Here is a 15,661-nt window from a genome sequence, read left to right as displayed (position 1 = left end):
AAAGCCTTCCATGGTTTCCATAATGCTACTCTTTGGGCTCCTCCTAGCTAGCCTAGATGCAAACAGGTATATATACTCATAATCATGTTAATTTACGCTATCTGACAGTTTTACTAAAGCTGTCAACTTAGAATCTATGGTTAGCTAAATAATCACAGTATTTTTTGTACAGGTGCCCAGATAGGTGTTTGCTATGGAATGAATGGTAACCTACCACCGGCACAAGAAGTCATAGAACTCTACAGCCAGAGGGGCATTCGCAGAATGCGACTCTATGATCCAAACCAAGATGCTCTACGAGCTCTTCAAGGCACCAACATTGAGCTAATGCTAGGTCTTCCAAACGCGGATCTTCAAAGGATTGCTTCCAGTCAGACCAACGCAAATGCATGGGTGCAAAGAAATGTAAGGAGTTTTGGCAACGTCAGGTTTCGATACATTGCGGTTGGAAATGAGGTGAGGCCATTCGATTCATATGCACAGTTTCTAGTCCCTGCCATGAAAACATTCGCAACGCACTCTATTCAGCTGGACTCGGAAATATCAAAGTTCAACCGCTATTGATAATGGGGTCATAGAAGATGATTCCTCCCCTCCCTCAAAAGGCTCTTTCAGGGGAGACCACAGACCATTTCTCGATCCGATCATTCGCTTTTTTACTGAACAACCAAGCTCCATTACTGGTTAACTTGTATCCATACTTAAGTTACACCGGTAACTCAGAAGACATTCGTCTTGATTATGCTCTTTTCACAGCTCCATCGTCACTAGTCTCTGACCCACCACTGAATTACCAAAACCTCTTCGATGCCATTCTTGACACTGTTTACGCTGCTTTGGAGAAATCTGGAGGAGGTTCTTTGGATATCGTAGTATCAGAGAGTGGTTGGCCAACGGCTGGAGGGACAGGAACATCGGTTGATAATGCAAGAATTTATAACAACAACTTAGTTCAACATGTGAAGAGAGGAACCCCAAAGAAGCCTGGAAAGCCTATAGAAACGTATATTTTTTCCATGTTTGATGAGACTTACAAAAACCCTGAACTTGAGAAACATTGGGGGATCTTTCTTCCAAATAAAACAGCCCAAATATAACATCAATCTCCGCTAAAGAGTGCCAAAAAGTTTTCTCTGCAGAACAATGGTGGTGTAGGATACTCTCCAATTTGTATGGGGAATATTAAATAAGAAGCCTGTAATCCACTGAAAATGTCAGGGAAAAAAACAACTATGTCTAGCTAAATGTAATCAATAAGATGCTCACAAGGTTACTGTATGTTTACGAAGTATCATGCACTATTAGCATTGTTTCATGAATTCTGCAGGCATATACTTAAGGTCCTAATTAATGATCATAATTATTCCTGTCCATCAGGGCATGTGAAAGGGGTGAATCAAAGTTTAAGATTAATTTAGAACAAAGTTAATATTTAAAGCACTCATTAATATTTAAAGTTATTTCATCAACATTTTAGCAATTACATTGCCGACATTTTCCATCTATCACAAAGGGGTGAATCAGAGTTTAAGATATATATTTCCTCCTCTGAAAAACAAAATTCAAGAGATTTGAGCGGATAACTTCAGAACAAATGAACCTTAATACAATCAAAACGTTTAGATTTTAATTTGTAAGTGAGAAATAACCTTGACACAGGCAGCAGGCATGCACTGAAGTTATAACATGCAAGCTGAAACAATCTAGCAGTTCCTGTCGCAGAATCAGGATCATACCAATAGCACAATATATATGCTCAATTCCCAGCAATTTACGTTACACTTTATGTTGAAATACATGCATAGAAGGTTGGAACATCAAGAATCCTCTTAATGGATACACTTTGTCAAATACTCTTTGCAACATTATGGTTATCTTTTGGTGATTAAAATATATCATGTTCAAAGAAATTAATTTATCTGCGATATAACGGGAAAGATAATTAAATTATGAAATAAAGATATCCAAGCTTGAAATAAAAACGAACTACTTTTTTATATCCACAAAAAAATTCGGACTATACACATTCAAGAAAATTTATTTTTAAAAAATAATTAAATTAATATAAGGATGTATAATGAAGATCATTCCAAAAAGAACTAAATTTTGATAGATATGAAGCAGTGGGTTTTTTTAAAAGAAATTATTTTTTAAAGACTACTACTATTCGTGGGGCTTTCATCTTTTTTTTTTTTGTTTTGGGTTTCTTTGACGAAACTAATGGGCCTGCGGAATAATAATAATCATTAAGGAAAAAATCACAGACCAAGCGGTTCTCTCGTTTTCTTTTTTTAAACTTTTTTTTTTTATTTTTTGATAGCGGCCTGGCATCCGATTTCTCTCGTTTTAATTTTAAGAAAACACTACGCCATTTTTTGTTCCTCTTGTAATAAAACCTGCTCACCATCACCCACCGCTACAACCACCACCATGGAGGCGGCGATGACAGCAGGCGGCTGGGACTTCTCATCAGAAGAAGTAAAAGAACTGATGACGTAAATGATGAAGAAACTTTCTACACTTGTACTTCATTGGCAAAATTACAATTCACGTATTTAATTAACTAACTGATCAAATTCACATTTTCATTTCAAAACTTGGTTGATTGTTGATTTGAATTATGGTTTTGATAGATAAATATTGAATCTCTTTGTGGGAGTGAAATCTCAAGGCAAAATGGAAGAAAGACATTGGAATGGCAGAAGTGTTGGGAAATGATTTTAAGTAACGCAGAGATCCAAGGGTGCAATTGCATAACTCCAAGGGTGAAATTAAAAACATTCTCAAGGATATATCCAAAATTTTTAAAAATAATAAAACTCTTAAACCCTATCTTTGTAAATAAAAAATAATAATTTTACCCATGTTTAAGGTCAATGTATTTATAGTACCCACCGTCTTGAAAAATAAAAACAAATGACATAGTTTCTTTTTTAATATATATATATATATATATATATATATTAATTCAAATTTCTATGATGTTAGTGAAAATCTAAAAACAATCAAACGAGACACATTAGTTTAACTTTAAATTTATTTAAGAATTGATTTTATCATATATTTTATTCAATACTTAACCATATCTTAGCCTATGCTTCAATAAGTTTAAATATCTTTTATCCATTATAAATTCCTTCACAATATAAAATAAATTATATTGTAAAATTAATATATGAATCAAATTTTTTTTTTATCATTGCTATGTGAATTGTGTATAAATAAAATTATTTTTATTAAGAAAAGTATGTAACATTCATATTTACTAATATTAAAGTTGGAGATACTTTCGATATTCATTAACCATCAGATTTAACATTCATACTAAAATTGAAAATTATTCTGAATTTCATTATTCATTAACACTAAAGTTATGAATATTATTGACAGGCCATCAATATTATAATACAATAAATCATTAGCAATTTAAAACAAAATCAGTGATGCAATATATTTCAAGTAGGACATTTAAGGAGTGATAATATATTTTTTCTTTTATATAATCAGTCTAGTGTTATAGAATCTCTGTTAATCAGTTATGATTTTTATTAATCATAATACTGTGTAACGATTTCTTAAATCAATCCTATCCCTTCTAAAAATAAAATGATAAATATTTCTTTTCTTTTCTTTTTTAAATTAAAGATTGTCATGATGTCTACGACATCACCATTGAAAGACTTTAGAAGGGATAAATCTTTTGTACTGTAGAGAGGTAGATGTTCTCAATACGTAAATGAAATGTCTAATCTTAAATTACACAAAGAGGATTGTAGGAGGACTAAAAAAAAAGAAAACGAAAAAACTTTTTAACAAACAAAACAAACCGGCACTACCATAATCTTGTTCGTATATGACATTTTCCAATTTTTTTTTTCCATACACTGAAGTTGACATCCGCAAATTTGGAAGATATTAGATGGTATGGCCTCTTGTATGGACAGCAATCACCTCATTTTGCACCACAAAATGATCCAAGTTAAAAAAAGATTCCAGTCAAGCCCCTTATAAGTTAGGTTTCCATAAATGCACTAATTCACCCACTAGGAGAGGGCTGTTGAAAATTCATGGAGGCTTGCCATGTGACCTTGTTCCTGGTGTGGTCAAACAAGGATGGAAAATTGGCTTGGAAATGACAGCTATGATACAGGGGGTATGAAACACGAATTGATGTGATCAAGCTATTTGGAACTTGAATATGAATTCTAGACTTTTTTTTTGCGGTAAAAACTCGGCTAGAATCACAGAATTTTTACATGCTTCTATCGCTGATAACCCAGCAAGAATAAACCTTAAAATGAGCCAAGCAGCAGAGAATATACAAGAATTTCTTTCGTCTGTCTTAAGGCTTAGAACACAACGGTATCGAATTTATAAGCTCCAAATGATTCCAAACCTAACACCATATATGAAAATTGTCGAGTTTACACATGAATTTTAACCTGAACGTTTATTAATTACCTAGGAAATGCTCTTGTATGATGCAGATATGTGAAACAACTTGTAGTGGTTGTGAAAAATTTAGGCCGTAGAGGATAATTAATAGCTCTTAAGACTTTTCAAAGCTATGTATAAGGTCCCAGAAGAAAAGCTGTTAGATGTGCATTGAATGGTTCAAGCAATAGCATTTGCAATTTGTGGAAAATATACATTCCACAGTAGTTTACAGTATAATGAATTTGGCATTAAGGATGGGAAAATTCTTAGCAAGACCAAGTCTAGGTGTATACATTTTCTCTATAAAAAGGAAGGCAAGAAAGGGAGTTTGGCAAACATAGTTGCAATCTCTCTTTCATAGTTTATTGTGATTTCCTTAAGCATGGCTAGATCAAATTTAGCTTGCAGAAGCCCTTCCATGGTTTCCATAATGCTACTCTTTGGGCTCCTACTAGCTAGCCTAGATACAACAGGTATACTCATAATCATGTTAATTTTATGCTATCTGACAGTTTTACTAAAGCTATCAACTTAACATCTATGGTTAGCTAAATAATCACAATATTTCAATACAGGTGCCCAGATAGGTGTTTGCTATGGAATGCTTGGTAACTTGCCACCACCATCAGAAGTCATAGCTCTCTACAACCAGAGGGGCATTCGCAGAATGCGACTCTATGATCCAAACCAAGATGCTCTACGAGCCCTTCAAGGCACCAACATTGAGCTCATGCTAGGTCTTCCAAATCCGGATCTTCAAAGGATTGCTTCCAGTCAAGCCAACGCGAATGCATGGGTGCAAAGCAATGTAAAACAATTTGGCAATGTCAAGTTTCGATACATTGCGGTAGGAAATGAGGTCAAGCCCTCAGATTCATCTGCACAGTTTCTAGTTCCTGCCATGCAAAACATTCGCAACGCACTCAATTCAGCTGGACTAGGAAGTATCAAAGTTTCAACCGCTATTGATTACGGGGTCATAGCGGATGGTTCCTTCCCTCCCTCAAAAGGCTCTTTCAGGGGAGACCGTAGACCACTACTCGATCCGATCATTCCCTTTTTAGTGAACAACCAAGCTCCATTACTGGTTAACTTGTATCCATACTTCAGTTACTTAGGTGACACAAAAAACATTCGTCTTGATTATGCTCTTTTCACAGCTCCATCACCACAAGTCTCTGACCCACCACTGAGTTACCAAAACCTCTTCGATGCCAATCTTGACACTGTTTACGCTGCTTTGGAGAAATCTGGAGGGGGTTCTTTGGAAATCGTGGTATCAGAGAGTGGTTGGCCAACGGCTGGAGAGACAGGAACATCGGTTGATAATGCAAGAACTTATAACAACAACTTAGTTCAACATGTGAAGAGAGGAAGCCCAAAGAGGCCTGGAAAGCCTATAGAAACTTATATTTTTGCCATGTTTGATGAGAGTAACAAAAACCCTGAACTTGAGAAACATTGGGGGCTCTTTTCTCCAAATAAACAGCCAAAATATGACATCAATCTCAACTAAAGAGTGCCAAAAAGTTTTCTCTGTAGAATAATGGTGGTGGAGGATACTCTCCAATTTGTATGGAGAATATTAAATAAGAAGGCTGTAATCCTCTGAAAAAGGCAGGGAAAAGAAAAACTATGTCTAGTTAAATGTAATCAATAACATGCTCACAAGGGGACTGTATGCTTACGAAGTATCATGCAATATTAGGATTGTTTCTTGAATTCTACAGGCATACACTCAAGGTCCTAATTAACGATCACAATTATTCCTGTCCATCAGGGCATGTGAAAGGGGTGAATCAAAGTTTAAGATATAGATCAAAGTTAATATTTAAAGTACTCATTCATATTTAAAGCTATTTCATCAACATTTAAGCAGTTAATTTTTCGACAATTTCCATCAATCTGAAGGGGGTGAATCAAAGTTTAAGATATATATTTCCTCCTCTAAAAAACAAAATTCAAGAGATTTGAGAGGATAACTCCAGAACAAATGAACCTTAATACAATCAAAACGTTTAGATTTTAATTTGTAAGTGAGAAATGACCTTGACACAAGCAGCAGGCAGGCACTGAAGTTATAACATGCAAGCTGAAACAATCTAGCAGTTCCTGTCGCAGAATCAGGATCATACCAATAGCACCATAGATATGCTCTGTTTCCAGCAATTTACATTACACTTTATCTTGACATACACTTTGTCAAGGAATCTTTGCAACATTATGTTTATCTTTCGGTGATTACAATATTTAAAGTTCAGAGAAATTAATTTATCTGCGATTTATTGGGAAATATGTTTTATTGGGAAATTAATTATGAAATAAATAATGTGACTGAAGATATCCAAACTTGAAATAAAAACAAAATATTTTTGTATACGGAAAAACAATTCGGACTTAATCACATTCAAGAAAATTAGTTTTTTAATTAAATTAATATAAGGATGTATCATGAAGATCATTCGAAAAAGAACTAAATTTTTATTGATATGAAGCAATCCCGAGGGTTATATATATATATATATATTTTTTTAAAGGGCTACTACTGTTCGTGGGCTTTCGTCTATTTTTGGGTTTCTTTAACGAAACTAATGGACCTGCGGAATAATAATCATCAAGGAAAAAATCACAGACCAAACGGTTATAATTTCTCTCCTCGTTTTAATTTTAAGAAAACACCGCGCGCTTTTTTGTTCCTCTTGTAATAAAACCTGCTCGCCATCAACCACCGCCACAACCACCACCATGGAGGCAGCGGCGACAACTGGCGAATAGGGGCACTAGCTTACATTTTGGTTTCTAAGATAGATTTGTAGCAAATTTTCTTTCTTTAGCGTTATGTTTTTTTAAAAGAAGGTGACCTTTTGGAGACTAGATTTGAAATGTGGATTTAAATGATATTTTATTTTATTTAGATTTATGGTTTATTTGTGTTATTGAAGCTTGTAATATATTCTACGCAACATATATATAGAGACAAGAAAAAAAATCAGGATTTCACAAAACTTAAAATTATAGATAGTTTGCCTTCATAATTAGATCATAGTCTGGATGTTGGACTTGAAAGGAGTATTTATTAGTTTATAATTAGGAAGAAAAAATAAATCTCTCAATAATTATCACATATAGAACCAGGACACAATAGGTGACCTTCGTATAACTGGGTCATCTTGAACCCTTCTCCGCCTGGAAGAAGCTCCATTATCCAGCCTAATTACAACTTCATTATTCTCTTATATGAGATATTCATGTATTTTTTAATTATAGCACACTTATCAACTCAGTTAAGGAACGCCAGGGAATCATCAAAGATTGGTTGAGAATGATCAAATATGTAAAATTAAAAGATTTGGCAGTGTATTTTCCATTGATGAATGCTTTATTGAGAAAGAAAATTTAATCTGAGGAGGGAAATTCAAAATTGAATATTTAAGTGATCAATTAAAATTTTTTAAGGTTTAATTGAATTTATTGAGGGCTTAATTGCAAGAAAAATTATTTTTTTAGTCAATTTAGGCTTTAATTAGAAGAAGTTAAAGTCTAAGGTTGAATTGAAATTTGTAAGAGTTAATTTGGTCAAATCAAGGGTTTAATTGCATAACTATAGAAGTTTGATGGGAAATTAGAGACGTGATTGAAAAAAATACAAAACTAAGGATTAAATTGGAAAAAACGTGTGAATGTAAGAGCTGAAATTAACCAAATCAAAGATCAAATTGAAGAAATTAGAAGTTGTTTGGTCAATTGAGGGTTAAAATGCACAAATTCAGAATCAATTATCAAAATGAAAAAGGCGGCCAACTTAAAGGCTGACAGTTGAGTTTGTCGGTGGTGAAATTGCACGAAATTAAAAGTTTAAAGGCAATCAAGAGAGCAATTAAAAGAAATTAGAAGAACAAAGACTCAATTGAAAATTGCAAATCCCAAATTAAAATCCATAATCTCACCCAAACGACACGTCTTTCAAACTTAAAGAAGAGAAGGTGAGTGACATGGTGTTTAGTTGACTAGACCTCTGTTTTCGATTGTTTTGGCTAATTGGGCTGGTAACTTCAAACAAATAAATATGAATTTACAGATCTTCAAATTGAGTAAGGTTGTATTCAAATGAAATGCATGCATTCCCTCTAACAAGTTAAGGTGGTCACAGGGGATGATGATGTCATAATGCTCCGACTAAGCCTAAAAAATAAACAACTTAGTCATCCAAGGGTGAAACTAAATTATGTAAAAAACTAGCTTCTTTTTGTGTTTTCACACCAAAGGCTTCTCATGGGTCCTTATTAAGGGGTCACAACCATTCCCTTAAGATAAAAGGTCAAGAATTGATTCAAAATCCTTCCCAAAACCCTATAAATACCCCCTTAAAATCAAAAGAAAAGGGGCCGGAAAAAAAAATTATAGTTATCCTAGATACCTTTCTAATCCAAAAAGAGGCCCTTGTGGCCTTATTTAGTTGTTGTTTTTTTTTTTTTTTTTATGTTTACAAGCATAACAAAGATATTCAAAATGCTTAACAAAATGATGTTGCATTCACCACTTTGTTGCTGTGTTTTCTATTTAGTGTTGTTATTTCTAAAGTTTTTTTATGTTTTGATACTTGTTTATTATTGTTTTAATTTGTTTTTGATATATAATATTGTTTTAGTTTTTTTTTTTTTTTACCTAGCTTATGCATGTTAATCCAAAGGTGTTTAGCTTGGCTTTTCTATACATGTACATGCACAAAATGGGTTTCAAAAAGTCAATTTTGAATCCATGTTGCATGAGCATATAGGTTGTGTTAAGTTATTTTTGTTTTGGATTTGGTATCTCAAGCTTGATTTTAGTATTTTGATATTTTTTGCTAGTATTTTTTTTATTCAAATATGTTTCTGTATGTTAATGTAAGTTGTTGGTATAAATAAAACATATTTTAGAAGCCAAAAATATCAATTTTGAAGGTTTGATAATGACTGCATTTTGGGCATGTTTGTTGGGTTTGTTAGCTGCGCAATGTTCTTTGTGCTCTTATAAAGAACATTGTCTTAGTTAAATGATTTGAACCAATATTTGTCCATTTCTTTGCTCAAAATTATTCAATGGACTTGGTTAGTCAATAATTTATGGTTCATTCGCATCAATAATATAATTTAATAAGTTCAAATTCTAACATTTGGTTTAGATACCGAAACCTATTTTTGGCCGAACCATGTTGATTTGTTGGAAATCGAAGTAAATCGATAACATGTTCTAGCCTTTGAATTAATTTGGACAAATCATGATAGAGATCTACTTTGATTCCTCTATCAGTGGTGTCATACCAATAGCATTTAAATAAAATATTTTATTTTGCACGCTATGATATTGCAATTCAATTACCTCTTCTAATTTTCCATAATAGTCAATTTCAAATTCATTTGAAGTCGATCCTTTAACACAAAGCCTATTGTTACATGTCTTTCTACCATGTTCATATTCTTCTGTATGAAACATGTATCCATTGATAATATACTTGTTGTAGCACTTCATTTTTCTTTTAGGACTTAGACTTAGTAAAGACAAAGTAACACTATCATTCCCTCCTAATTTATAAACCTGGTACATGAAGTACAACCATGAACATTTAATAAGAAATGTATTATTAAATTAAGTATCCAGATAAATAATAATAATTAAACAGTACATACACGTGTTATGAATCATGTGAAAAATTATTTATCTTGTTGTCGCACCCGACATCGCGGCGGCCTTAAAAATTAAATTCTTTGGGAAAGAACGGATTTCTGGCATCCTGTTCTTTAATGGGGAATTGTCTTTGTTTAAGGAGTCGTCACCTAGTATTATGGTCACTAGGAACCCTAACTGGTCAACAGAGATTTTATGATTCGGGACTGGTTACGTAAAAGGAAAGATATTATCACCCCTTAAACGTCCTACCTGAGGTAGGCTGCATTGCTAGTTTCATCTTAAATTGCTAAATGTTTATTATTTCATGCTATGAAAATCTGCTTATAATATTCTTGACTATGGCGCCAATGAATATTTAACTACGAATATTTTCAACTCTGACGTTGGTAAATATTACGCAGCTATAAAAAACAAAACAAATTTAAATCAGTATTTTTTTATTCCTGACTCTGGCGTCAGTGAATAAACAAATAAAATAAATTTATTTTTTAATGCCATGCACATTTTTCTTGCTAAATAAAAATAAAATACAATGAATAATATAAATTTAAACTGGTATTTTTATTCCTGACTCTAGCGTCAGTGAATAAACCAATAAATTTATATTATTTTTTTTTTTGCATGCACACATATTTTTTTTTTTATTTTTTTTCTGTCTTTTTTTTTTATTTTTTTTATTTTTTTATTTTTTGGACCGGGCTGGGCCGGGCCCAGCCCAGCATAATTTTTTTGGTGGGGGCTGGGCCCAGCACAGCCCATATGGGCTGGGCTAGGCCCAGCCAGCCCAGCCCGGTCACTGGCCCAAGCCAGTGACCCGGCTGGGCAACATGAAGCGCGCGTGAACTAAATCACGCGTGCATTAGCTGATAAAGAGAATTAATTGAGAGTGTACAGTAGGAAGTGAATTAAAATGAAAAGCGGTGAAAGAGAAACTTACTTACCTGGCTCTGGATACACCGAAGGCAGCAGCAACAATGGTTCTGGTCACGGTGGATTTCCTCTGCTTATGTTCGTCCCTTTCTCTCTGTTTTTCTCCGATTCTTGGCTTGTTCGTCCCCTGTTCTTGTTTCCAGTCGCTCCTTTCTTTGTTTTCTTGCTCTTGTTCTCTGTTATTCGTCTGCTCACTGTCTTTGTGTTCTGAAGACGAAGGCGAAGCTGGGGTACGTTGGCTTCTTTCCCCCCTTTGGTTCTGTTTCCTCTGTGTTCTGGGTTGTTCTTCCCTGGTCCTTCCCCTTGCTCCTCTGCCCGATCTTCTCTGTTCAAGACGAAGATGATGGTGGTCTAAGCATCAGGTCTGCTGGTTGATGGCCCCTTCCCCCTCGGTGAATTTGTGTTTTTTACTCTGTATTTCTGCTCTGTTTTTTTAGCCCTTCGATCTTCCCTCCTCCTTTGTGTTTTCTTCGTCCTGCCTTTTATAAGGCCAGAGACCTTCAAAAAAATCATCACCTCCGCCTACGGGATTGTGGCAATCGTGGCAGAAGACATGGTCACGATTTGGATCGGATGCACTGGGATTTTCCTGGGATGAAGAACACAGCTTCCAAACGGTGCCGTTTGTGTATTTGAGGCACTTTTTCACTTTGGTCCCTGCTTTCTTTGGAAACTTTGATAGTTGGACCTTAATTAAAATCCCTTTTAATTTTACCCTTATATTAATTTCAATTAAGTCCCTGAATTAATTAATCAAATCAAAGTTTAATTAAATTTCCAAACTTATTAATTCTTCAATTTCTGACCAATTTATTCTCAAATCTGATAATTTTATCCCTAAACTTCAAAATTTATTGTCATAACCTCATTGTCAACTATATTTAATTTTTATTATTTGTTTAAAAATTGAATTATGACATTTTTAATTGAAAGATTTATGATTCAGTCAGCTATGAGTTTTGGGACAGTAAATATTGACAAGGTTGCATGTTTATGATATTATATGAAATAAATTGTTCATTAATAATAGAGTTTAAGTAGTATACTTGTTGAATAAAAGGTCTCAGTTTATGGTAGTTAAATAACATATAATTATGTTTTTGTCCGAATTTTGTCTTTTCTATTGTGTTAGTTGTTATTATAAATGATTTTTATATATAAAATAGATAAAAATAAAGTTTTATAAATAAAAAATATTTTATTTTAATTTTTATAAAATTAAAATTTAAAACACAATTATATTTTAAAATTTATTTAACTAACTAAAAAAATTTATAGAAAAAAATAGAAGCTACTATAGTCTCTTGCTTATCAACTTTCAAAATAAATATTGTGAAATTATATAAAATATTTACAAGTTTAAATTTTAATAAGAACTTTTTTATATTTAAGAAAATAATACAAATTTTATTTTTATTTTACCAAGATGATATCAATATTTTTAAAACTAATAATTTAACATCAAGGAAAATTTTAAAATATCAAAGATATTTTGACCCTTTTTTTGTAATACCTTCAAATTGAAATTTTTTTTCTTATAATTTCATAAACTCTAGGGAGTTCCGTTACTGTATTTACCCCTTCTAAAATCTAATCTAATGGATACTTCCATTGTATAATTAAAATATTTTAACATAAAAAAGTAATTAAGGAGGTTTTTCTCTTCTCTTTAAATTTTTGAATTTTCACCTTAAATCTAACCTTTAAAGAATTATTATTTTTTCAATACATCAATTAATATGGATGCTCTCTCTCTCTCTCTCTCTCTCTCTATATATATATATATATATATATATATATATATATATATATATAGTAGGAGTATCAAGCTTTGAGACGTAATCTCAGAAGAAGTCTTCAGAAACAATTATTTTTAATAGTGTACGTAAGTGGTGGGCGGGTCAAAATAGCGTAAGATCAACGCACACATTTTATTTTTTTTGGAATTTTTTCCCCAATAATTTTGTTTGATGTGTAATATTCATCGAAAATAGATTAATTAATTAGGCGTTTGCTAGATAAAGCCAAGTTATTCTGTAGTAGATTAGTCGTTAAATTAGTTCTCAATTAGAACTTGTCAACTCTTTTCCTTCCTCGCAAATTATTTGTTCTAAAACGCTTGTGTGACCAAGAGGACGAATATCCTTCTTTGTTGCAATTAATTAAGAGGGAAACACTTTCCTTTGCCCTTAATTTCTCAGAGGCACAGCACAGGGATTGCTTTCTATGACCGTACTTGTATTTGATTGAATTTTTCCTACAACAAGAACCAAATTCCATGATAAACCGGCCACATTCGGGTAATCTACTCATTGTAAAATAATTTTTTATATTATCTCTCTCTTTGTGTCTAGTCAATAAGAAAAATTTCACTACGAGTTAAAACAGCTTGATTAAACATGGAAGCATCCAATCCCACATTTAAGTAGTTTCTTTTGATTCAATTTAATTGAAAGATCCTATAAACTTTAATTCCAATATAAATATGATGGAATCGCTCAAACTATTCTTAGTGAATGTATAATCTATATATATAAAACAGTCTGCATTTTCTTCTCCTCCTTTATAAGCAAAAACAGTATAATATAATTTCATGACAATCCAACGAGTACAAGGACAACATTTCTTGGACTTAACTGCCTTCATTTTATTGTAATTCAGATTTGATAGCCATGATAATTCCACATCATGATGACTAAAACAGGGTTAATTGGATTTAATTAATTACCTAGTGATATGAGCAATGAAGGATTCCATCTCCATACGAGAAACTCCACCTTCAGCCACGGATCCTCGCACGGACTCCCCCATTTCTGCTGCTCTCTTTCTCATCTCATCACCTTCTGTTGATGCCATTAGCCTATTCACAGCACTTCCAACAATCTTTGATGTTACAATCTCATCTCGTCGCGCCCAATCCTTAACGACAATTCCAATCTTGAGGACTTCTGTTATTAGAACTGTGTTTCTTGGTTGATCCGAGTGCATAGGCCAAGCTACAATTGGCACTCCCATGCTAATGCTTTCCATGCAAGAATTCCATCCACAATGACTCATAAACCCTCCTGTTGCTGGGTGAGCTAAAATCTCTAGTTGGGGTGCCCAGTCTCTCACCACTAGTCCTAACCCATCCACTGAATTCTCATACCCTTTTGGCAGTTCAGTTCTTCTCTCTTCTCCATTGAAAACATCTCCTTTATCACCATCTCTTAGAACCCATATGAACTTTTTCTTGCTTTCTCTCAACCCAATTGCCAGCTCCTTGATTTGTTCATCATCGAAGGTGGTCGTCGTCCCAAAGGACACGTAAATTACCGTGTTTTTTGCTTGTTTATCAAGCCACTCCAAGCAAAAATGCTGTTTTTTTGAGCTTTCTGGTATTGTCACAGGATTGAAAGGCCCTAGTGCCCAATGCTTAATGCCTTCCTTAATTGTATCTTTCTCAAGAAAATCCAAATAAGCAGATTCTACCAGTTTGCAAGTGTTGTAAACACGGCCAGTGTTGAACTTTTGGTACTTACTGTAATGACAATCAACGAAATCCGCAAACTCATCGGTAAAACACCCTTCTAGAGAAGGAGTATTCCGTGGAAACAACACATTTTCCTCTATAACCTTCCCTTCTCGTTCCCTTTCATACAAGGAAATAGCAAAAGCAGACACACTATGGAAAGTGTAAGACTCGGCATTCGAGAGGAAACGAGCTTCTTCAATCACAGAGCCCATTAAAGAGTCATGAATTACAATAACCTTTCTTGCTTTGCAAGAAAGTGCACGTAAAAGCATAGAAACAGGCTTGGTAAGTTGAGATGAGGCGTTGAAGACTGGTTGTAAGTGAGAAGGGAATTTGATTTTGGCTTTTGGATTGGGCAGGGGGCAATGAAAAGGAGGGATTTCGATATCATGGAAATGGATATTTGCAGCGGCGTTTGGGTCCCAACCGTGTACGCGCTGCTTGGCTTGACGATTGTGGGTGGTGGCGCCAACGTAGTGGACCGGGATGTTGTGGGATAGGATGAGCCTAGAGAGTTGGAGGAGCTGGTTAAGATGGCCTTGTGCTGGAAGGGGCACCATGACCACAACAACTTGTGCTTGTTTTGTGAGGTCATTTATGCCGTGGCTTGGTGGGTCTTGTTGGTTAGCCATGGGGTGGAAGATGTTTGAAATGGCTGTGGGTATATATTTTATGTGTTTCGTATGATGCTGTTGTGCTAGGGGATGGGCTTTTATATAGAGACTAAGGTGGTTGGGATAATGAGTAGAATATAAAATTGATAATGCTGTGTTTGTCGTCAATAGAAGTTGTCAAATTATTTGAGATTGATAACGTGCTTTTGTGTATGAAAAACGAAAGAAGCAATAATAGCCTTAAATGCAATTGGATAATATATAGAAGTGCTTTTCTGCATGAAAAACGACAGTAGCAATAATAGCCTTAAATGCAATTGGATAATATATAGGAGAAAAACTGCATATATTCATTGTTTAGAAAACATTTTTCGTATACGTCTCCAATCTCTAATTAATTAATGTGCTATATTGGTAAGGTTATACTTGTAGTTAGAGAGGTATTAAGTAACTTGTAAGCCTAGCTAGATGATGGATTCTTGCCAGGATAGAGCCA

At 33.9% G+C, this 15,661-nt stretch overlaps 2 protein-coding genes and 1 pseudogene across 3 annotated transcripts; 2 read left to right on the top strand and 1 right to left on the bottom strand.

Annotated features, from left to right (window-relative positions):
- The first annotated feature begins 138 nt into the window (after positions 1–138).
- On the top strand, positions 139–1,278 carry LOC118051426 (glucan endo-1,3-beta-glucosidase, basic isoform-like; annotated as a pseudogene).
- Positions 1,279–4,750: 3,472 nt separating this feature from the next.
- On the top strand, positions 4,751–6,162 carry LOC118051436 (glucan endo-1,3-beta-glucosidase, basic isoform). The gene is made up of 2 exons (XM_035062085.2): positions 4,751–4,910; positions 5,013–6,162. Exons 1-2 carry the CDS (start codon positions 4,820–4,822, stop codon positions 5,951–5,953), a joined length of 1,032 nt encoding a protein of 343 aa, XP_034917976.1. The 5' UTR covers positions 4,751–4,819; the 3' UTR covers positions 5,954–6,162.
- Positions 6,163–13,089: 6,927 nt separating this feature from the next.
- LOC118051443 (zeatin O-glucosyltransferase) lies at positions 13,090–15,308 on the bottom strand. 2 transcript variants are annotated; one of them, XM_073405249.1, is made up of 2 exons: positions 13,766–15,308; positions 13,090–13,294 (listed from the first exon to the last, which is right to left on the bottom strand). In XM_073405249.1, the coding sequence occupies exons 1-2, from the start codon at positions 15,181–15,183 to the stop codon at positions 13,105–13,107; spliced, it is 1,608 nt and encodes a 535-aa protein (XP_073261350.1). In that variant the 5' UTR covers positions 15,184–15,308; the 3' UTR covers positions 13,090–13,104. The 2 variants fall into 2 exon arrangements, with proteins under 2 accessions (XP_073261350.1, XP_034917988.1); XM_035062097.2 differs by lacking the exon at positions 13,090–13,294 and having other exon boundaries at positions 13,660–15,301.
- Positions 15,309–15,661: the final 353 nt, after the last annotated feature.

The sequence above is a fragment of the Populus alba genome, chromosome 16 (genome assembly GCF_005239225.2).
Source record: "Populus alba chromosome 16, ASM523922v2, whole genome shotgun sequence".
Lineage (NCBI taxonomy): Eukaryota > Viridiplantae > Streptophyta > Magnoliopsida > Malpighiales > Salicaceae > Populus > Populus alba.
This window is presented reverse-complemented; position numbering and strand designations above follow the sequence as displayed.

Bases quoted from the DNA above. Each gene is read 5' to 3' on its own strand.
- LOC118051436 (XM_035062085.2), top strand. From the start codon at position 4,820: ATGGCTAGATCAAATTTAGCTTGCAGAAGCCCTTCCATGGTTTCCATA. The intron at 4,911-5,012 runs GTATACTCATAA...ATTTCAATACAG, and splicing joins AGCTAGCCTAGATACAACAG to GTGCCCAGATAGGTGTTTGC.
- LOC118051443 (XM_073405249.1), bottom strand. From the start codon at position 15,183: ATGGCTAACCAACAAGACCCACCAAGCCACGGCATAAATGACCTCACA. The intron at 13,295-13,765 runs GTAATTAATTAA...TTCTTGTTGTAG, and splicing joins TTCATTGCTCATATCACTAG to GAAAAATTCAATCAAATACA.